The sequence below is a fragment of the Scomber japonicus genome, chromosome 12 (assembly GCF_027409825.1).
Source record: "Scomber japonicus isolate fScoJap1 chromosome 12, fScoJap1.pri, whole genome shotgun sequence".
Classification (NCBI taxonomy): Eukaryota; Metazoa; Chordata; class Actinopteri; order Scombriformes; family Scombridae; genus Scomber; species Scomber japonicus.
This window is the reverse complement of record NC_070589.1, coordinates 25,309,006-25,332,746: the sequence shown is the minus strand read 5'-3', so window position 1 is coordinate 25,332,746 and position 23,741 is coordinate 25,309,006. Positions and strand designations below refer to the sequence as shown.

The 23,741-nt window shown below is 40.5% G+C and overlaps 1 protein-coding gene across 1 annotated transcript in view; it reads right to left on the bottom strand.

The window, feature by feature from the left end:
• Nucleotides 1-22,760, bottom strand: part of arhgap29b (Rho GTPase activating protein 29b) — a 30,082-nt gene extending 7,322 nt beyond the window's left edge. Inside the window, exons 1-13 of the mRNA XM_053329852.1 lie at nucleotides 22,628-22,760; nucleotides 21,534-21,943; nucleotides 9,476-9,619; nucleotides 5,489-5,585; nucleotides 5,212-5,284; nucleotides 4,902-4,962; nucleotides 4,134-4,283; nucleotides 2,984-3,048; nucleotides 2,755-2,865; nucleotides 2,084-2,164; nucleotides 1,547-1,714; nucleotides 1,172-1,309; nucleotides 350-528 (exon numbers count right to left, since the gene is read on the bottom strand). Coding sequence (XP_053185827.1) covers nucleotides 350-528; nucleotides 1,172-1,309; nucleotides 1,547-1,714; nucleotides 2,084-2,164; nucleotides 2,755-2,865; nucleotides 2,984-3,048; nucleotides 4,134-4,283; nucleotides 4,902-4,962; nucleotides 5,212-5,284; nucleotides 5,489-5,585; nucleotides 9,476-9,619; nucleotides 21,534-21,846 — 1,580 coding nt within the window. The 5' untranslated portion in view covers nucleotides 21,847-21,943; nucleotides 22,628-22,760. The remainder of the gene's footprint in view (nucleotides 1-349; nucleotides 529-1,171; nucleotides 1,310-1,546; nucleotides 1,715-2,083; nucleotides 2,165-2,754; nucleotides 2,866-2,983; nucleotides 3,049-4,133; nucleotides 4,284-4,901; nucleotides 4,963-5,211; nucleotides 5,285-5,488; nucleotides 5,586-9,475; nucleotides 9,620-21,533; nucleotides 21,944-22,627) is intronic.
• Nucleotides 22,761-23,741: the final 981 nt, after the last annotated feature.

Here is a 23,741-nt window from a genome sequence, read left to right as displayed (position 1 = left end):
CATACTAACTATGAGGAATGAAAACTTCTAAAAAGGATGGGAGAGACTTTCAGATATTTTTGAAACACTGTCCTCTAAAAACGGAGGTTTAATTCAAAAAGACCCGACGTGTCTGCATGTACAACAATGTAGTCTGAGATCAGTGTGTTTAAACTACATTAAGCCTTTATAGAGAAGTATAACAAACAGATTTCATGAGCACATCTGTGAAAATAATAAAATGCAAAGCTGAGGACTCTGGGGATGTTTGTCAAAGCGTAGCAGCTTCTAAGACATTTTTCTCGTTATCATTACCAGTGGAATAAATACAGAAACCAGAATCTTCGTTTGTATTTATACTCATTATTACCTGGTATTGTCAGAGTCTGAGTGTAGGCGTTCTTTGTGCAGATTTCTGGGCAGGTTCCGGACAAACTCTGAATAGCATTCGCCTGGTATGTACAGCTTGGCATTTTCACTCAAGGCCTGGTAGTGGGCAGGGAGCGTCACAGTCTGTGCCTGCTGTATCTGAAACCAGTTCACTGTCACCTGAAGAAAGATAGATTAAAAGTTGAATGAGTGAATAAAAGACTGACTGGTTGAGTGAATTTATTAAAATGGACAAATTAATACTCAAGTGGTCAAGTAGAATAAAAGACAGGCAGACGGCTTTCTAAGTGTTATTACTGACTTTCCATTCACTCCATTTAGTACAAAATTAGAACAAATGTTGATTCAATTCAACCATAGAATAAATAAACAAGGATGAAAACTTTACTCTGAGACCTCTGGAAAGTGTTTTTAATATTCATTTCTATGGACACAATTTAACCACTGCATAAATATGTACTCAATTTGAGCGACAGTAAATATAAAATGGCATGTTATTCCAAGCCGATTTATAACACAATTTTCTATTATATGTGTAATCTATATGTAATATAAAGAATGTTTTTATACCAAAGTAGCAAACCACAAGAAGCACACAGTATTGTAAGTAGTACATGTAGCATATTAAAGTACCAGCCCCATCAGCAATGATTTGATCATATGAACTTCATATTTGCATTTCTTTCTGCTATAGAAGATTTGTTACATTTGTTTCTGAACTGATAATAATTTTAAGTATCAGGCTGCTTTATATCTTCTTTTTTTTTTTTTTTTTTACAAGCATTACGTAAACTCTACTCACCGCTTTGAGTGTGAGGTCACACTGGAAGACCATCTCTCTGATCTGTGTGAGGATGGTGCTCTTAGCGTTGGCCATATCCATCTTCTTGACGTCTGCGTCACCCAAACAGATCTGGTACTGTTCCTGGGCCTCTTCCGCCTATCCAACATAATAAATACAGAGCACAGAGTGAGGATGTGACAGAAACACTACTTTTCCTGCTGGCACATGAGATCATATACAGAGACGGCAGCCTACTATGCCACCGTAAATTGTCATGGTGTAATAAATCCCATGTATTAGGTGATGTGAGTAGAGGAAAAAATATAGCAGTTATTATTAGATGCTATTTATTATACCTATCTGTTGCCCCCCTGTTATCTTCTTCCCACCTACCTTCTGCAGTGCCTCCTCTTCTAACCTCCTCTTCTTCTCCAGATGTTTGTTGCCAGCATTAGACTGCTCCTCCTGGGAGCGGCTGGTAGATGAGTGGGCTTTCTGGTACTCCTCTCTCCTCTGGGCCTTCAGCGCTCGTGCCTTACGCAAGCTTGCTTCTGCCTCTTGCTGTGAAAACCACATAATTCAGCCACATAAGCTCATGTGATGAAAATATGACACAGGTGGCTGACAGCTCCCACGAATATAAATAGCCTGTGTAGCTGATTAACCTTACATGTGAATAAAGTGATACGGTTTAGTATGCAAACCACCATCCATGAAAAAGCACCACTTATAGAAAGAAAAAACTGTATTTCTTATTTCCATCCTAATGGCAAAAATATATATGTTGTACTTTTGCCACTTTATAACATGAGTCTGACTGCAGTGACATTTATATATTTGACTAGTCTGTGATAGAAAAAGGAAGACTGGTAGTATTGCTGTGGAGCGTGTCTCTAATTGTATGTGTCTATACAGGGATTCATCACACACCATTTTCTTTTGCTCCCTCTGCCACTGCTCCTTGATTTCTTTCCTCAGCTTGTCCAGTTCATTCTTGCGAGTCAGAAGAGGCTGCAAAAGGATACAAGGTCAATTTCAAAAAGGGATTTCCTGAATAAGTTTATTCTTAAAAGCAGGTCCTGATAAAGAATATTACTGTTCTTTTCAGGACTTTTCAGGTCCAAACTTTTCTAGGGCCATCTCAGTTTCTGGTTGGGTCTCATTTAAACTGCAACATTTTGAGTGTATCTAAAATTTTGACTGGAAATTACATTCCTCAAAAAAAACACCCGAGAACAGAATAATAACAAAAAAGAAGCAAGAAAAATAATAAAAACAAGCAAATTACTGACTCGAATGTGGCTTCATCCTGTTAAAACCTTTGCCTAAAGATTGCTACATTTTGCACAGGAGGTACAGCCATGTGCCCCCCCCCTCCCTCCTTCACAATGAATTCCACTTTCAGTTATCTTTGTCTACTTTTTATGAACAATGTTGTCACAAAAATGTAATAAATAAATGGTAGAGGCAGTCATTGTCTATAAAATGCTTAAATTAACCCAACAACAGATGTTTTGGAGTTTACCCAACTGGTTTAGAGACAGATAAATGAACAGACTCTCTAAATGAAGCACTCTGCGTGGGCGATAGTCTCTTCCTACCTGTATGAATTTATTGGTCTGAAGAGCCACTGCAGATTGTACAAGCATATGGTTGTATTCAATCTCATTCTTAAATGTGGAAACGTAGATATCGCTGAATGGCATGTAGTCCTGTTGAGAAAATGAAAAATAAATGTTTAAATATTTATTTTACTGAGGACATGAGTTAATTTTATATTACTGTATAATTACACATCAATGAAGTCAATACCACAATAAAATCATTTACCTGTTGACTTGCCAGTGTCTTTGCAGACTCAGCCATTTTGATATAACTTTTAGCATACTCGATATCTGAAAGAGAAATAGTTGTACAAAGGGATACAAGATTATTTATGTCTGCAATCACTGTCAGCTAATTTATTTATAAGAAGCATGTGTAACGCATGTCATCTAGTTGGGTAATGCTGGCCTTTCACATTCATGAGCTGGTTGACATATTACATTCCACACATTGCAGTACGTAACAAGATGAATGTAGATTACTCCATAGATGTCACCATAAATAATACCAACAGTGAGACAAACAGGCAAATGGTTTAATAAAAATAAATATAAATTCTTAATAAACACAACATATAAAGGAGGATGAAATATATATACCTTCATTCCTGTAACAAGAGCTGCACCCAATTCAGGTGCAGCCCATTTTAAGGCAATTTATTCTACATAGTTTGATCATTTTCAGTTGAAGTATAAGCACTAATAGAGGAGTATTCTGTGTATATACATATATGAAGAAAGTAACATAGTATATCCACAATAAGTTTGATTCTGAAATTATTTATCTGTAATTATTAAGTATTAACATATAAGTCCTCATCCTTGACTGATGGAGGTGAATTGCCTTCTTGAAGACCATACTGCCATGACTGAATGGCTGTGAAATGCCCACAAAACTCTTCCCATTACTTACTTAACAGTCTAAAGGCTTATAATTTAAGGGTCAAACACAGTTTACAGATAACTCTCATTGCCTTGATTCTTTGTCTTGAATGAACTGTCAATAGTTTTAATGCCTCGATCATAGCTAAGAGTGTGCAATATGACGGTATACATTGTGTGATGACAGAAAAATGTCTACTGTTTAATATTATTCCCTATCATTTATTATGTTGTGTTGCAAATCACACTCAGTACTAGTGGTACGGAACTAATAATAAAATTAATAAAAATTTCAGTTAAGCGAAATCAAATGTTCCAAATAAAAGGATGAGTAAGTACCTTTTATTTATCGAGTATATAATTATAGTATATAATTCAAAATAATAAGAGCCTTTCCATGAGGTCATACATAAACTATTCATTCATTGAATTCACAGAAAACATGCTACATTGTGATATTGGGATATGATTTTGTTCATATCATATAGGCCTACCCAAAGCCAGTCTTTTTTCCATGCAGGCAAGAAGGTCTTTGATGTACTTGGACCAGGCCTTAGCATAGAGTAGCGCAGACTCCACCCCGCTGTCATTCTTCAGCAAGGTCAAGTCAACTTCTTCCTCCCGTGACAACGGCACCTCTGGGCCTGGGGGGGGGGGGGGGGGGGGGGGGGGGCGAATCAGCAGAGAAGACACCGACACGTTAAAATAAACTGAAGTGAAAGTGTTGGACCGAACTGTCTGAGTTTTACTATTCCAACAGACACGAGTGGGAGGTACATGAAAACACCGTATTTGAGGTGAGGGAGTTGACAGTGTAGGAGGATGCAAAAAAGTGCTTGGTATCTTTTATAATAGTCTAACAGTGTTGTTTTCTTTGTACAAGTTACACTGTGATACACCTCTCCTAGCAGCCTGCTTTCTGATTCAACACAAACCCCATGTGTTTCCCATCCCACACGGAACTACTCCTAAACAGGCAAGGAATGTCAAATATGTGGATGGAGAGGGGAAATCGAGCAGCTAGTATGAAAAAAGCAGCAGAAATAACAGGGGTGGAAGCAGAGGTTTAGGGTGGGTCTACCTCAGGCATTCAAAAGAGTCCAAAGCCTAAATCACTCTGCTAACTCACAAGCTGCCCCGGGCTACAGAGCAACCATTAAACACTTTGTAATCCTGCCATTAATAGCTATTACATTTCAGGATCCATTTATTTTACAGATTGTTTCGGAGGTTAATGACTGAATCTGAATGTGAACACTTACCCACAAGGTCATTTTTCTCGGAAGCATATCCCTCAGGATCCACGGAGAGATTGTCAAAAGACTGTGATAAAGACATTTGAGATTATAAGGAGGGAACAGCAGACATACAATCAAAGTCAGACATCAGAAGCTCCTGGGTTTTCAACACCCCAATTAAGTACAGAAAGCAAGTCTTTGAGGCTTTTTAAAAATGGAGGCGTGGTAAAATTACTACTTTAAGTGCACTCTTCTGAAAACCTTCATGTTTGAAAACAAAGGGGGGAAAAAAAAGGTATCTGGCTCAAAAGCTGGAAAAAGAAAAATGTTTTACCCTGCTTCTCCTGTTCGGGGGGATCCCCAACCCTGAGCCGCTGTCCACATCTCCCATAAGGAAGTCAGAAACTCTAAAGGGGGCAGATACATGACAGAATCAATGATAAAGGCACTGTTTTCTCTCTTCTATAACAACCTTACAATCCAAAACATACAGAGCAGAGATAATAATAAGGTTAACAGGACACACTCAACAAGCCTAAAATCAGCCATGTTACACAAAAAAGTAGTAAAAAAAAGAAAAGTATGGTGGTGTTGAAAAGTCTTGTACTCACACATTGCCGAATGTGAATGCCAAAGTGTCAATGGATGCGTGTATCTCGCCAAATATAGCTTTTTTGTTTTCTGGGTTCACTTCCTTGAAGTTAACGCCTGTGGAGAGTGATAAAACACAGAAAAAAACTTCAGCCATAGAAAAAGCATGCTAACTACCAGCTAATGTCTACTCAATCATTCAACAAAAGGTATTCAACACAGCCAGGCCTGGATGTGGCTGGACTGTGAACATTTAACACATGAACAATACATCACATTTTAGAGCCAAAAATGATGATGTAATAAATGGCAGTATAAAGATCAGTGTTTGGTTTTGACGTAGGGATTTGGGTTTGGTTTTGTTTTCTTCCTGTAAGAGTCGTACCTGCAAGTGCTGAGACCACAGTCACACATTTAGCGGTTGCAGGGAGTGGTTTATAGTCTCTGCAAAAGGCTTTAAGTTATTTCAACATGCCACTCGATGACAGACAAAAAGGTCTGTGAATAGTTTAGATACTGACTGCGGCAATGACTCGTATCCCTTTCTACCAAATGAAAAAAAACAAAACAGCTTCTGGAAAATCTTCAAGGGTCTTCAAGGATGGATGTTCAAGGAATTTTCAAAAGCAGTCCCAAATATTCCCTCCTCGGGTCCAAAGCGTTATAATCCCATACGTCTTCTTCCATGTCGATTATAAACAGAAAAGGAAATCAATCGTACGCATTTCTTGCTTTGAGATCCATTTAAAGAAGTGAATCTTAGAAACGAGTTAACGAACTGTAAGGCCGTCGATGATTGATAAATCTTTGAGAACATGCGCACAAAGATCCCCTCTTCAGGAAACGGTTTACTCAGCAAGACTAGATTTGTAGAAAGCAATCCGAGGAGCCCAAGACACAGGCAGCGAATACTTCCTGTCTACCCTGCAACAGGAAACACTCTCGCAGCTTGAGTTCTGTGACATGCAACAGTACTGACAACCATAACAACGCTTACCTTTTCTCTAAGTCAGCTGGTGGATCCGAAAACCTCGGATAAAAAAAGCTTTAAAGAGTTTCCAGATTGCTTTCTAGCCTTTGTGCTTCCATTTTCTCTTCATGAAAGCAAATTCAATCCCCATTAATAGTGGTTGGCTAATTGTAAATTCCCAGCCTGTGAAGAAGCACGGAAAGGTCATGGCATCCTGGGGGCTGGGGAGGCAACCCCACGTTCCAGGGAGACTCCTGAGGACACCGAAAAGAGAGGAGATGTGGTGGTGCGAGCCTCCCTGCCGTGCACCTCACTGGCCCTGAATGCTAGCGTACAACTCTGCACTGACTTCTTCCTCAGGACATCCTGTGGGTCTCATAACAATGATTCCAGAGCTCTGCCCCCCTTGTCACGGCTGAAATATGGAAACTGCATCATTCAAGTACAGGGGCCATTGTTTTCTCACAGTTGAGCCATAACTGGGACAGTTAGTCTGTGAAAAATGACTTCATTTCTTACCATAACTTAATTATCTGGTGTTGTTGGTCAGTCTAGTTAACTTTCATACACTGGCTTTATCAGTGAAGCAGACTACCAAAAAAAAAAAAAAAAAAAAAAGTTAAAAGACATCATCACTGACCAACATGCTTTTCTTAGATCTATAAAATAACCTTACAAGAGGTTTATCGGCACAGGACAGATTTATCTTTCACACATACCAGATTGATTGCAAAAAACAAATACAATCTGTCAACTGACAGTCTGCTCTAGACAAAAAGGGGACAGGGAGCAGGGAAAGAATTTCAATAAGTTGAGGAAGTTGACACTTTTATTGCAGTGCCCTGCAGTTTTTCAGAAGGAGGAGGGGGAAAACTTTCAAAATGGGACCAGGAAAGAAACATTGTCTGGGTGTGCTCCGAGCCAACAGGAGTCTGTGCAGAGATCATAACACAAACACAGAGTACGGTCAATTTAACTAAAGCTTTCTGTGTTTGGAATTAAACTATTATACAGCTGAGTGGAGCTGAGCGTGCTCTTGATAGTTTCAGGTTTATTAAATATGCCTTCAGTGTCAAATGAAAACACAATAGTGGGAGAGGAAACATCTACATGTAAATGGTATTTGAAACTTGTTAGGCAACCATGTGTTTGTAGAGAGAGGGAGGGAGGGAGGGAGGGAGGGAGGTTTTTTTTTTCTTCCAAAAAATTCTGGCAGCTGTCCAAATGCCCCAGGTGTCATGACTGAGCATCAAAGAGCGACATGAGTGAGGAGACGACACACACTCTGAAGACACTGAGACACACAAGGCCTGTTATCATCCAAACCTTTGAGTCTTCATCTCTGACGTCTAACTGATTCATTCCTCTTTCAGCCTCTCCTTTTCAGTCCTCCTCTGGCTCGCTGACTATCAGTATTGTGTTACCTACCGGCCAATAGGGACGGTCCGGCCAGGGAGTTGTGGTAATGTAAGGCACCCCCTTGTGGACAGGCAAACTCTCAAGTTTCTACTCTACATGAATTTACTGTGTTTACTGACCATCACTAAGTTTTTATTAAGGAAAGGAAGAATGATACGCTGCGCTATCATACTATACAGCAGCATATCATTCAGCTGTTTTTTTGGGGGGGGTTAATGCAAATCTTTAAAATATTTTAGTGATACTTTTTTCCGAAATTAATAGTGTCATTCTAAAGAGTTTGAGGAGAACATCAATTATTTGATACTCTTATTAAAGTACTATCAAATAATAGTTTTTTTACTACTACGTTTACTAAGAAATTACTATGGAATTTTTGTAAACCAATTCAAATATATATTTTCAATGTTATGCTATATTATATTGTCAATGTTGATTTTCAATGTGCTTCTCTCTCCTCTCGTTTCTCTCTCTCTCTCCTCTGTATCCCCCCCCCCCCCCCCCACCTCTCTCCCTCTCAACCCCAACCGGTTGAGGCAGATGGCTGCCCACCTACAGCCCAGCTCTGCCTGAGGTTACTTCCCGTTAAAAAGGGAGTTTTTCCTTGCCACTGTCGCCAAGTGTTTGCTCATGTGGGATTGTTGGGTCTCTTTAAACTAAATTAAAGAGTACAGTCTAGACCTGCTCTATGTGTAAAGTGCCTTGAGGTGACTTTTGTTGTGATTTGGCGCTATATAAATAAAGATTGATTGATTGATATATATTTTCAGATTGTCAAAAAAAACCCCAGATGTTTTTACTGGGTTTTGTGGGAACACTGGTGTCTAAATATGCTTTATAAATAAGTCCAAACTTTAATAATGAGTCAGTAAGAATGTGCTTGGTCTTGTCTCATTTTTCCATCCCGTCTCTGAGGTTTCAGTCTGTACTGTCATTAATTTTAGTCTCAACAATGATCAATCACCTGTGGTTGATCTCTTCTATTTCCTTTTCACACTCTAAACATTGTCAAAGCACTAGTCAATGGGCCGCAGATTGCAGACATTCTTGTGGCCTCTGTCACAATTGAGATACTGAGATAGAGAGCAGGTGAGCTGACAGACAACCTCACACCTCATGACGCCTGGAAAACAAACAATGAGGAAACTTGGATGCGCATTATTGACGAAGCAACCCGTCGATGGGGCCTCCTCGGACGTTGATATATGGTATGCAAATTACAGCCGTTGCGTTCTCCGCTGTGGAGGAAGAATTACCCTTACAGCGGATCACATTTCTAGCAGATGAACTTGTGACTTTGGGAGATTCTTCTTGTTTGTGTTCATTCAGGAGACCGGAAATGCAGGGAAAAATAACTTCTCACACTGTGTCCTTTTAGAAATAAATCACCAAGCCAACTATAACCAAGCAGAGATTAATAAAGCATTCCTGCAGGGTATTTCCCACACTGAGCCTGACAGACTGACGTTAGACCTCTACCCCGAACCAGTAATGCAACAATGAGATTTCATGCCAAGATACAGTATTTGAGCACCATCTGGGCGCCTGTGGTGTTTAACTATACATGTGTGTGTATGTGTCTGTGTGCGCCCATGCGTGTGAGTGAGTAATTACTGACCTTTGACCTTGGCGATGACAGTGCCAGCCTTTCCTAGGATGTCCACCGAGTTGAGGGTCTGATGTTTGCCGATGACTGCCTTTAGGACTCGGAGTAACTCTGCCAAACGTTCCTGGACCACCTGCTGGAGATCTTCCTGACTCTCTGGGGGGGGAGAACGTGCATGTTAGTCAGTCAGGATAAGTCTCAAGTTTCAACACAGGACCAACAAAAAGCTTAACTACAGGAAATCAAACCTACCATGCACAGCTTGCAATCACACATTATCATCTATTAGTCAAAGTCAAACCATCATACTGCATTTTGAGTCACAGGTTAGCCGGCGTCAAATTCATTCCTGGCATTCCTTTAGTCTTTGTAACACACAACACTTGGTCTTTATACTTTGTCATTTTAAAACTATGAAACTTGTCATCCTTTGTCTCATCCAGACGATTGCCCTAAGGGAGAATAATACAGTACACGTTCTGTTATGTTTTAGCTGTGTGCGATTGCATGGATTGTGTCTCCAGAATGAAGGGTGGAAGACAAACATGGTTGTGGTTAAGAGACGGTAACAAACTCAGTTGCTGCAGCATGAAACTGCTATGATGAAACCTCTGTTCTGCTTTCTTCGGGCGGAGAGTGACACTGCCTATCTGTGTAAACAGGTTACACTGTCACAGTCACACACAAAAATGATGATGCTTTATATGCCTTTGTGGTCACAAGCGAGGAAGCACTGCTCTAGCAAACACAGGTAACTCAGATTCGATCTACGAAAAACTGCCATTTTACAGCTGAAGTATTGAATGCTCCAAAAATGTGAAGCGCAGCCATCAGGTGAGATCCATGTATGATACAAGTTTGTAAACTGCACACACACGAGAGGGCATTCATACTAAATAAGGACAAAGAAATTTAATTTAAGAGGTGACTGAAGTGGTACACATGGTAGCAATTATGCAATCACATTTCCCTGCAGTCAGCAGACAGCGTGAGCGGCGAGAGAAAGCTGAGGAAGATCGTGCCTTTCTTTCCCTTTTCCAGTGAGGTTTCAGAAGATGACACTTGAGGAGGAAAGAAATGTAGAAAATGCATTTTTTTTTTATTCAAACATATCACACTCTGTGCTATGAACGGCATGTCTCTCCTGCAGAACCAGTCAAAGCAGTGAGAAGTACCTCTTTTAACACTATTTATTTATTTAAGCCAGAGTTTCCTGACTGTGTATCTTCTTTGTGACTCTTCCGTATGAAAGCATTCCTACAGTACACCACTTTAAAAAAAAAAACTGTGTCTGTGTGTGTTTTCAAGGCGATAAAACTATCTGAGCAAAATAAAAGCCAATGAGAAAAGCAATAAAACTTGAGACATGATGGATTTTCTCCAACTGACAGGAGAGGAGGAGGAGAGGAGGGGGGGATTTTCTGTCTCCTGCTCTGATGCAGGCTAATCAGCAGATGCTCTGCAGGTTGGCACCAGACAATAAGTGAGTTCATGTCTATCTCAGTGTTTTTTTTTGAAGGAGCGGGGTCAACGCAGTGGGCTGGAAACAGAAAAAAAGTCATCTGTTTTTCATCAAGGCCACCCCAGAACGGGTGAGATGAGAGAGGCTGAATTTATTGGTACGTTAAAAGGAATTACAGGGGGAGTGAAAATGAGAGCACGGGTGTTTGCATGTTACCCTTTCTACTCCTCTCTTACTCACACACACACACACATGCACACACGCACACACACACACACACATTCAACTGCCTAGTGTAAAACATGATAGAAGAGCCATAATCCACAACAGAGACATAAGCCTGTGCCATCTGTGACACTATTTAGCAAGAACGGCAGGAGAGATATACATTAGCATAGATGCTAGGCAAAAAAAGACTTACAATGAATCACTGAGTAATATAAATAATGAGACATAAAGGAGTGTTTCTTGAATACCCTCCCTATACTCCACATAATCTGGAAAAATTAAAGAACACAAGTAAACGTCAGGGTCCGTCTTACTGGCTGTCCTCAGTTAATACCACCCCTAAGATTAGAGGAAAGGGTATCCTGGAGAGAAGGAGGCTCACCTGCTCAGCTGCCCCAAGGCTAAAAAAGGCCCCTGAACCTGCAACACACACTTTGAAGTGCCCCCTCCCTACCGATACTGACAATGGGGGCCTTAATTAACCCCCGCCTCCTCACCTTCCTTTTAAACCCCACTTCTCAGTTGTGGTCATCTGGGTATTTTTGGTTAAATCACTGGTCTTTGAGGGATTTTTAAATTTTATTATTTAAAGACGTGCGAGTTGTCGATTAGCATATGAAAGTCAGCCGTAATTAGGCGCACACCTGAGAGTTTTAGCTTAGCATGACACAGTTGGAGCGTGATTGAAGTTGGCTGTGATGGAACGAGCTGTGACGCGGGTTAGGACCACTCGTTTCCTTTTTCCTACTAAAAAGAAAAGAATGGAATAAAAACCAACCTGTTCATCAGAGGAGCGTAGACGATGCGAGGTGTGAGGAAATAACAATGGATGTGATGTTATGGCAACAAAAGACAGAAGGAAGTCCCTCGCCTATCTGCTGGAGCAGAGTTGAAGCTAATCAAGCCATGTTTTCATGGACTGGTATTGGCCGTATCCTTTTGTTACTGTAACCCAAAGCCAGCTGTCAAAAATGCACCGCCTTGCAGTTTAAATAGTGTAGCAGGAGCAAATAAATAACATCCAGCAATTTAAAATAACTATATCCACACTTACGGCCAGCTTTAGTCAACTAAGAAGGCAGAGCTGCTTTGAGGGTTAAAACAAATCTAGTTTCCCTGTGCCTCAGCAACATTATGCCCCATACCCCATAAATGCTGCTGTCTGTAACTACACCTAAACATCTTTTAGGGAAAAAAGAGGATGTTCAAATCTGTACAAAATGTCCTGCAACAACTCTTCTTTTTTAAATGGAGAGCTGTGAAACATCTTTGAAATTCCTTCTTAATCTTAATGTTAAGTGCACATTTTGTAGTGAGCGTGCACTTTGCTGCTTTAATATGAAAGAAAATATAAATATTGGATCATGACTGAAATCAGCAGATAATTCATTTTCAAGGTCTGGGGTCGAGACAAAAGACCACCTGTACTAAAGAGCATTGTACATGTTTAAAAAAAAAAAAAAAGAAAAAAAAAGCTGTTTAAATGTTTTTTTAAAGCAAATTCAAAGATAAAGAAAGAAAAAAACTATTCAGGAGGGCTGAAAGTTATTTACTTTTTTGACATAAAAGTGTGGTTTAACCACAGACTGTATGGGTTCAACCCTCCACATGACGTGCATGTCGGCACAGTCTGCGTGCAATTAGGCTCCTTAGATCACTGTTAAATCTCCACCCTAAAAACCCAGATTTAAAAAATTCAAACAAAAGATTTCTGTATAAAGCTATCAAAACAAGATTAAATGTTATATGAAGGCTCACACTGATCTGCTCTATTGTTGCCTGCTGAATGGTGTGAGAGGGATCTGTACTCACAACAGCGTGAGACATCTGAGAGAAAGCTGGTTAAAAAAAAAAAAAAAAAAGTCAGTGGTTGTGGTGAGTTGAGTGCTTTTGTCACAACAATGGCATCAAAAAAAGCCTACTGGAAATTCGCTGCCAATTGTGGGGGCCGGCCATTGTTTTGGTAGAGATAACAGCAGTGAGGCAAAGAGCTGGGTCATATTGTTTAAAGGAAGACCCCCCCCGCTAGCGGTGGTGGAGCTCCAGGGTTGCCCTGTCTTTCTTTACAGTGTGGTGGGATGAGCTGAGTGATTCTCCCAGCCACGCTTCACGCTCGGTCTGCTTCATTTCATTTCTTCAAGAATCGAGACCTCCCTCCTTTTTTACCACAATAACTTCACATTCACAAGTCGTTGTAGGAGTTTAAAATGTTGGCACTTACAGTACAACATACAGTACACGGCCTGACTGTCAACTTCTGAAAACAGACATGCATACATTTACATACATTTATTTTGATTATTGATGATTTTGAGGATTTCTTTCCCAATAAAATCAATAAAATGTTTGGTCTACTTAACGTTGTTATCTTGAAATAAAGACTTAAACAATACGTGATAAACCAAAATCAATACATTGATAGTTCAAATTGCTTCAGCAGTTCTTTATCCAAAACTCCTGACAGTTGTGTGTTAAAAATACTATGATGTTAAGTGGATTTAGCTCCAACTGTACAGAACACTTTAATTGAATTTACAATTTAAAAGTCTGCCGGCTAGCCATTTAAAAGGCTCGGTAAATGTTTTCGTCTCTGCTCTGTGATGTACCTGTAACAAGACATAGCAACACCGGGCCGATCACCGAAGCCCCTCCAACATCTCTAGTCAGTGAATGAAAAAGGATAAAAAAAAAAAAAATGTCAACAGGAACTCCTCAAACCACTCATCCAGAATAATCCACCTCTCTGCCGTCCATCTGTGTGCCGCCGAGTATGTTGCAAACACCAATGTTTGTGCCACAATATCGCTAGATAGACAAAACAGTGTTCGGAGTGAAAGCAGGTTTGAGGTGGTGACTCTGCTTCAGGAGAATTTAAACAACAAGTAGCTCAAACATTTGCCTTTTAAATTGATGCCTCTCCCCGTATACTGTTATGTGGGGGGTCCTGTTGCGTCTAACAAAGCTCATTGTGTGTCTAGTGCAGAGAAAGACTGATTTAATCCAAATCTTCAGGTGGCCTGACAGAGGTTACAGCCCTCTGCTCCCCCACACTGATAACGGGGCAATGAACTGGCCTGTCTGGACACGCAATCTGCTCTACATGAAACAAGCCTCTGCAGCCTTGGTGACACGGTGCCGCTTGGGAAACGGCCGCAGGGGCTTTGCTGAAAAGCTAAAGACTGAGGGGCCGAATTTCCCCGTCAGCATCCCTACTCTCTGGGAGGAGGAGGAGGAGGAGGAAGAGGAGGAGGGAGGGTGACCGATTTACAGATTTTCCTTCAGATGTGTATCCGTCTACTTCATTCCAGGATGGTGACACATTGTTCTCGGTGCTGACTCAGCCATCAGCCCACATGCTCGCTAAGGGCTCCAAGTGGAAACAGCTGCTTTTTTTTTTCTCCCCCTCCCCATTTCCACAAAGAAACCTGGACAAAGTAAACTAAATACAGATTATCCACAAGTGTTTTTAAAAACACATTTAACTGTAACAAACACACTAGCATTTCTGAGCTGCCTGCAACCTGATCTGCGACAGGTGGAATTGTTTGGTCGAGGGGAATCCGGCTCCAAACACTAATTTCTACCCCTGTCCAAACAAACGCAATGTCGCTTGGGTGTCTCTCCTTCTTTCTCCCATGCCTTGTTTGGAGACGGAGCAGGCCGCAGACATCACACAGACGGTAAACAGCAGGCTGCTCCATAAACAGCTACCTGCCTCTCAGCTTAATGGTGAACAACACTCTGTGAGGTCTGCATTAATTCCAGGACGCAAATGTTGTGAGACTCTGGGAACTTCACAGCAGGTGCGCGACAAGACTACGGTGTTGAATCAACAGAGCACTGATCAGGTGTCACAAGCAGGGAGGTGAGAAAGAGCAGGAAACGCAAAACAGGAAATAAACACGTGTGTGCATTAAAAACAGTTCGATTTCAGTCCCAACCACAGAGGCTTTCGCTTTCCAACAATGCTGTAATATAATTTGTATTTACAAGATCAAGATAACTGTAATTACTGCTGCAATTAACATTTTCTTTCACTATCAAATAATCTGTCGACTATTTTCACAAGTGTTATAATGACATGAAAGAAAAGACATGGCCAGCTGAAGTTTCCCAGGGCCTGAGGTGACAAATTGTTTATTTTGTCAGATATAAAAAGTCCAAAACCTAGAAATGTTTAATTTACTGTAACATGAGAGAAAGAAAAATAGCACATTTTAAAACTGGAGCTAGAGAATTTGGTCAATTTTGCTTGAAAATGACTCAAATTATCAATAAATTACCAAAAAAAAAAAAAAAAAAAAGGCGATGAATTCATGTATTACCTGTCTATCAGCTGATCATTTTATCTCTAATTGAAATGTTGTGATGAAAAAAAAGGATGTAGAGAGGCTGCTATTTTTTGCCAGTTTCATTCCACTAGTACTTAAATGTCTCATATGTGTCTACAGATGACTTCACCTTGAGGAACTGGTAGTTATTTGAGTCAGTCTCCACCTACCTGAAAGCATGATGTCACTTTACTTCAGTACGGGTAGGAAAAAGCATGTGAGACACAGGCGGATCTGCAGAGACATGCTTAATTGTGTTTTTGTTGTGTCTCTTCCTTCAAACCTGAGCAAACATAACTTTTAAAAAACAGACTCACAAACCAGCTCGGCGAGCCTCTGACTGACCCCCCCCTACCCCCACCCACCCACCCCTTGCCCGGATCCACAGTTGTAAATTTCAAACAGGTCTGCCCAATCGCCGGCAGTGACGTCGTCCCTCCTACTAGCAGGAGCTCTACTGGCCAATCCACCCCTCGCCATGACCAATCTCCTACACAAACATCCAGAGCCCATAACCATAAATCCGACCCCAGGAAACACACCCCGACCACAAGCTCGCACAAAAACATCCTTCAGCATCACAGGGGAAAGTTACTGCCCAACAAATCTCTTCTTTCTTTCTCTTAAGAGCAGCAGGCCATTAAACTATTATGTGCTAGGATTCGACTTTTCTTTTCGATTGAAGGCGCCACCCGCGAGTAGCCACTTCAGCTGGCACAGGGGCACTTGTTTGAGATGGAGGGGGGGGGGGGGGGGGGGAGACATTTGTGGAAGCTATTGCTGTATATATTTTTCACAGAGTGGTGCTGGCTTTTATGAGCAGTTAACAAGGTCTTAAAATTCGTTATAATTGTGAAAATTGCCTCCTTTCTACAAAATAAAAGCGTGGGAATACATTTGCAGCATTTCATTTAAGAGAATATAGTTTAAATATTTCTGAATTAACTCAACACAGCTAAACATTTCCTATTGTCATATAACTAAGCAATACAAACCCTCGTGAGCAGCTCATAAGCCTATAAATAAACAACAACTTCTTCTTTTTAAACAACTTGTCATAATCAGATTGGCCATTAAATGAGTCACTGTAAGACAAGAAGCACAGTTTCTCAACATTTTTTTTTTTTAATCACACAGTATACAACTCTAAAAGAAGAATCTGCCCTTCAGACAACAGCTCAGTTACAGACTGGTACAGTCAAACACTGAACAATGCAGTTTAACTGGAGTGCGGCCAAATCTTATCAGAGTGTCATGATGACACAGATGAAAAACACCACGGTTTTTCAGAGTGGCACAGAGATGAGTGAGTCAGCTGTGCATGCTCCTTTTTAGACATTTAACGCCTCTCCTCCCACAGAACTACACTGTATAAAGAACTTTTACTGTGCTGCAGACTAGAGAGAGGTAACGCGCTCCAAAGAGGTCAAACAAACTGCACAATGCACTCCATACATTGAGTAAATAAGCTTTCGGTCTCATGCTCTGCAACTATGCTGTGAGATGTTTATTCTGCCCTGGAGTAGAACTGTAAAAGTGCTGCTGAGAGACACTTTTTGTTTTTTTTGTTTCCACCGGAGGGTAAAAAAGGCGAAAATAAGTAACTGGGGACTTTTCTGGAGCACAGAAAACCTTAAAGGAAATAGAATTTCAGAGACGGTGTCCTGAAGGCTATCTGCTGCTGTGACTGCAACAAAAGCCATTAAAAAAAAAAAAGTTAAAACCCTCACCCTGTTCACTTTTATCCATAACTTCCACTTCTTAAAAAAAACACATTCCTACACTTCTTTCAGCTCAATAATGAGGGCAAAACCACTGAGGTACCTTCTGGGGAGGGAAAAAAAAACTAAACGTATTTGTAGTGGAAATTAACAGACGTCATGTTGCTGTGTGGACATCAAAATAAAAGCAAAACAAGGATGTAAAATGATGAAATGAAAGAGCTTGTGTAAGAGTTGCAGGTTGTAAAATGACTCCGCATAGTTGACAAAATGAAAGGACATATTTTTCCGAGGAACGGTTTTGTCCTGTGTGGTTCAGAATAAATAAAATACTGAAATACCGTTTAATCTTTAACAAGGCCAGCAATTGTAGCTCTGTGATATTTCCCTCAGCAATCCATTTTCCACCAATCTCAACCTGAAATGTCTCACTAAAAAAAAAAAAAAAAGATAACCTTGACCACACAGCTGCTTGCGAGTTTTAGTTATGATTACAAATCTAAACTGAATTTATTTTAGGTGTTTTCACAGGCAATCGGCCTCACACCTACCACTAGTCTATTGAAGGCACTATAGCTACAAGTGAACATTTGTTCTAAAGGAATGCAGAGTATGCAGGAGAGTGGGGGGATGGGAGGGGGACAGCGGCTCGGGCTGTGTGTAGAGGACTCCTTTTTCATCCTGATTAAAACCATTAACTGAGCTGTCTTCTCCGGAGCAAATGTAGACTCGACTAAAAAAAAAAAAAGTTAAAGTTCAAGAACATATACTTTGTATTTCCCTTTTATTATGGTCGGCCCTGAAATGCTGAAAAAGTGCTTATTCTTGTAGTATTACTGTTACTATGATACTTACAATATTATCAAAAGGGGAATTTTAGCTATGCTGTGTGACCTGAGTTGAAAGCAACAGACGTATTCCCACTTAAGAAAAAGTTGGACTATTTAAAGTTTTAAAATGACATACAGACACCGTAAGAACTGAGTGAATGGTTTGATGCACCTTTATATGAACTCTCTCTCTCTTTTCTTTTTTGATATAAACATTGGAGTGAAACTAGAAAATGTTTGTGCACCGCGTGATGTGGACTCATAGCCCAAGTCCTGCTGTTATTCTGTAATGTCTAAACCCTCCTTTAAACAGAATAACAATGATTTATGCTTAACTACCTATTGACTAAATGATATGTTAACACTTCATTGTTTAGGGTTTTTTTCTATTATAATCAAGTAATCAAATGAATATTGAGAGTGGGACAGGGTACAGGTTCATTGACGTGTGTCGATGGAACGTGTGAGTGGACAAAGATCACCTTGGGACAGGAAGGGGGGGGGGGTGATGGGGGACAGAACAGAAGTCACCAATTCAGTCAAAACTCATATAGCCTCATATCCTTCTCATTGAGTTACATTCTTTGACAGCTCTGCTATTGTTGGGCAACAACTCTTGCGAGCGTTGTGACTCCGGGCACAGTTATGAGAGTAAAGTGTAAATCTACACCACAATCTGACCCTGGGGAATCCATAGGCGTGAAGTTGTGGGTGTGAATTTGGTGGGTCTCGTTAACTCGCTGATTGAGTTCCCCCGTGGCTTTAGCCGTCAACTAAACGTGCACGCTCTGACTCTAAAGTTAAAAACTGGCCGCTGCCCTTGACAGTGAATAAAATCTTCCAAGTTAAACCTTCCACAAAGTTTTCTCAGTATCAGTATGAGGTGCTATAACACACACACACACACTGAGTCAAACCTTCCTCTCTGTGATGAGAACACACGCCTGCCAGATCCAACAGGGTGCAGCAACAGCATTGTGTAGGTTTCACACAGTACTCCAGTGACAGACCTTTCCAAATATGAAAAGAACAACACGAGAGCTGGCATGTGCCTCGCTAACCTCCTCCCCACTTCCTTCGCTAATTTGATCCTGCGGCTCACAGCTTTCAACAACCGCATGGAAATCTGTTGTCGTTGTCGTCGTCAGGTTGTTTCTCCTCTCTAGCACGGGGCTAACACACGCTGCTAATCACAGAACAATCACACTATAGGCACAGATTGTTGATTGGAATGACTTTATGAGAAACAATTAATGATTAAATGCTTTCCTTTTCATTCACACTTAAATGTTAACCTTTAAAGTTAGTAATACGACTAATATTGACAATGTTATAGACTGATATTACGGGTGTGACATTAAAATGAACACAGTTTGAGACATACTGACAGGTGAGTTCAGTCCATGTTGCTTTTTTCCAGACTGTGTTTAAACTCCCTGACTCCTCATACAAAAACACGCAACTCATTAATCCAATCCAACTATGGATGTACACATACTGGACGAGATGCTGGGATAAATTAAGATGATCAAATCACCATTATGTAGAAACTGCAGACCACGAGAGTCTTGTGACAGCATGTATAATGACCTCTGTCTTTGGATGTGGAGTACATATGAACCATAGAAAAACAAACCAAAACAGGTTGTGTATTAGATTAATGAATTCTTAAATTTGTATAATGATATAAGTTTCCTACTTGCTAGTTTTTGGGCATTCATAGGCCAAACCCTGCACTTTAAACTATAAGGCTAACGGCAAAATATGTTCAATTTCAACTGTGACTATCCTCTACCACTCTCTGTTAGCAATTCTTAATGAAAATGACTCGCCGTTTACTTACAACTGGACAGCAAACCACATTAAAGTAGCAGCATCTTGCAAGAGCTGTTCCACCAAACCACTTATGTCAGTGTCTCGGAGAAAAAAAAGAAGGAAAAAAAAGCAACAAAAATAAACCGCTATTCCAAAATGACAAATAGCTGAATGACATTATGGGGTCATATGGTATGATGTCATCCCCACCTGCTGAATAAGAGCTGTTTTTTTTAAATGGGAGACGCGAATATCCCAAATGTTTTTGTGAAGACTCAGTGCAAACCTCAGCACAACACAAGCCAATGCTCACTCACAGGGGCCCTACTCCTCCAGTCAAAAGAATGGCTAAACAACGCACTCCCACTGCCAGACCTGCTGTTGGACCTCAGAGAGTGTGTGTGTGTGTGTGTGTGTCTGTGTGTGTAGGTATGTGTCTTTTACAGTAGGAGTAGTAGTGTTGTAACAGTGGTAGTAGATTCCACAGAGGGAAATTCCTCAGTCGGTGTAATACGACAGTCAACAAAAAGTCAGGGTAAATGTTGCTGTGCTGCCTTGTTTATCTCAAGTCCTGACTGCGTCTGTGTGGGAAGAGTGTTTGTGTGAGTGTCTGAACGCAAGAACCAAACCATCAAAAGTAAGTAACCTGTGTCTGCCCCGCTTGTATGCTCGAGTGTGGCCGTGTGTGGGTGTTTGTAGTTGTTAAAGACAGTCACAACACCAAGAGCTCTCCGGCATGTTAGCAGCGAGGCTGTTATCACACTATAAACTGACACTCCACAGGTGGTACTGGCTGTCCGTCACCGGCAGTCTGTCAAAACAAACTCTGGGCTTTGGATACCATCTGTGGCATCACAGAAAACACACTTCATCTTAAGCACTTTACAGCCACAAGGGCAACTATTTTTTCGTGATTTTCAGCAAGAAAGGCAGTGATGGTATTGTGCACTTTTTATGATGTTATAGTAAATATTTTAAGAACAGTTAACATCGTGGTGACCTGTGATAAACAGCGTCACCACTATATCCTGTTTTGCTTCAAAGGAAAATAATCCACCCTTTAACACTGTTCAGGAAGCTTTAGCTGTTTTTGTATATTAATGGTGCTTAGAAAAACACAGACTACATGACATCTCATCAATACATTCCCAGTATGACTGCAGTGGATTTCAGCTATCTAAAGCATCAATGTTAAACATTAGATTTGAAGCAGCAGTGTCTCAGTTCAAAGAGCAAGGGTTCTTCTGTAGAATCACCAGATTTCACCACTTACACAACAAAAAAACCTATAACAGAAGAAGCCAGGAATGCAGCTGAATGCAATGCAGCCAATTGATGCGTTTGATTTTGTTAAAAGGCCTCACTCAGCAGGAAAAAAATCTGAACTTTCTTGCTCTTATCATGCTACAGATAATGCTCAAACAACCACCTCCTCAAAGCAACACACTTCTCCTACCTTGTTCTCTAGGGTTTGACACTGAAGACAAAGTTAAAAAAAAAGTGAAAAGTAACATACACAAGGTTTGCTAACCTATAGTAATAAATCAGCAATAACCTCTAGAATGTACTGAACTTCCCATATTTATGATTTTGTATCAATCAAGAGTATCCAAGGGTGAATTTTCCTTTCAACAAGTTTGTTATTTGATGGTCTTCCACTTCCCTGACCTCCACTGAACTCACCTTTACACTGGAAAACCTCCTTGAGGTTGAGCAGCACGTCAGCGAACCACCGCACATCATTCACCAGCTGCATGACATACTCCGGGTCCACTCCTGGGGCTCCCATCAGGCGAGACGTTAGCCCCATACTGCTCAGAGAGTTGTGAGTCTTCGTGTTACGGCCAATATCCCAGGTCTTGGTCGATCCAGCTGACAGAGATCCCATGTGGGGCTTGGAGTGGGGTCGTCGCTGACCATGGGTGTGCTTGGTCCCATCACTACTACCACCACCACCACCACCACTGCCTCCACTGATGCTGCTATTTCGAAGCATCACAGCAGCCAGTGCAGCTGCCACCCTGTGAGGAGAGTACAGCAGGCCAGTTAGCCCCTGAACTCACCACACTGCCCTGGTCCCTGGATGACTGACACTGAGGAGAGGACACAGAAAGCTGGATGAATATAGTGTGTGTGTGTGTGTGTGTGTGTGTGGGTGAGGTCTCCTCTGCAAACTCAGTATCAGTAACTGTATAAATGAATTGTTTCACACATTAGCATTGTAGTTACCACTTAAACCACACAACTTTAAGCAAGTATACACTCTTAAAATCTACCATACAGCACATGAATGTCCTGAAAATTAGGAACTTTTAACAATTACTAATGTATCTAATGATAAAATCGTGTAGTTAATATATATATATTTTGACATTAAGGATTTAATTTATAGAAAGCAAACCATTTGATAGTGTTTTTGTCTCTCATAAGAGCCCGTCAATGCCTTTCAATGTTGTATATTCTGTCATGAAAGGACGAAAGTTTTACCAATTATATATTTAACGTTGAACAACAGTAAGCTAGCTTGTTTTTGTAAAATAACATTAAAAACATCTTCATAAAGACAACGCATAAATTAATATAGAAACATTACAAAGCCCAACACGAGGTAAACCACTGGAGGAAATTTTCAAAAAAAGCCCGACAACAACGAAAACTAACTAAGGGCGACCTTTTTCCTCACAATGAGAAGTGATGCTGCTGCTGGTTAAAAAACAGTCGACCCAGGTCAGAAACTGCTTTGCTGGCACAGTCAAAAATACGTTGTTTTAACTCACCTGCTCGGCACTTTAATGACATGATGGCCACGATATCGAAACAAAACTTTGCTCAAAGGAACCAGTGAACACACGTAGCATTTCCGTTAGAGGAAGAAAAAAACAAACTCCAACAAAGCCACAAACTTCTCTGCTTGAGTCACTGTACATCGAGAAGTAGGCTACTATCGGCAACTCTCAAGTCAATCGTAATTTACGAGTCGGTTTGTCACATGACGGATAGACGCGTTCTCATTGGCTAGCTCCCCCTCAAAGTGATGCTTTCAGGGCTCAGCGGATTTTTGGCGATTAATATTCCCTTGCGTTTTATCGCATGTCAAAGGAAAGCAGATGATGTCAAACATTTTAAAGAAATATTACTTCAGTTTTATAGGATACTTCAGTTGAATGATCTTTGAGATTGTTAATTTGCCGCTTTGCTTTTTTGTTCAGTGGGAGTCAATAGCCATTATCATGTCATGAAACTGATGAAACTGGATTGCTCAAATGACCCTGAATGTGCTAGATAATTTACAGTATATATCTGAATAATGCACCCATACCTTTCCCATTGGGTTTTTTTGTGAGAACTTTACATATGGATCGTTTTTTGTTTTTGTTTTATAGAAACCAGAATGGTAGGGAAGGCAACGTCACCTCATATGCAACATGTCCCATTGTTTTATAATATACAGTAGTGCCCATGTTGCTATGTTGTGATGTTTCTGAAGTCAAGAGCATGAGGGCCAGCAATCTTAGACCCAATATCAAACCCAACAAGAAAATGCCTTTACACCAATTACTATTGATAATATAAGGATAATAATAATCAAGAACTTTATTAAAATAATTTGTGAAACTTTGATATTAAATAACCCAGTCATATCAAAATATATTGCTAGACCATCTGATTTGCTTATTCTTATCTGGCCAAGGAAAATTATTATTATCCATCCAACTTTGACTCATTTAGTTTTGGACATTATCCAAGACAAATAAAATGATAAACTGAACCAAAGTGGTGGTACCACTGCTGCCATCTAGTGTACAAACATAACCTAGCAACACTCATACTCCAAACCCTGGCAGAGATGGTTGGGAATGTTGCACATCTGTAATGTTGAGAGATCCTTTA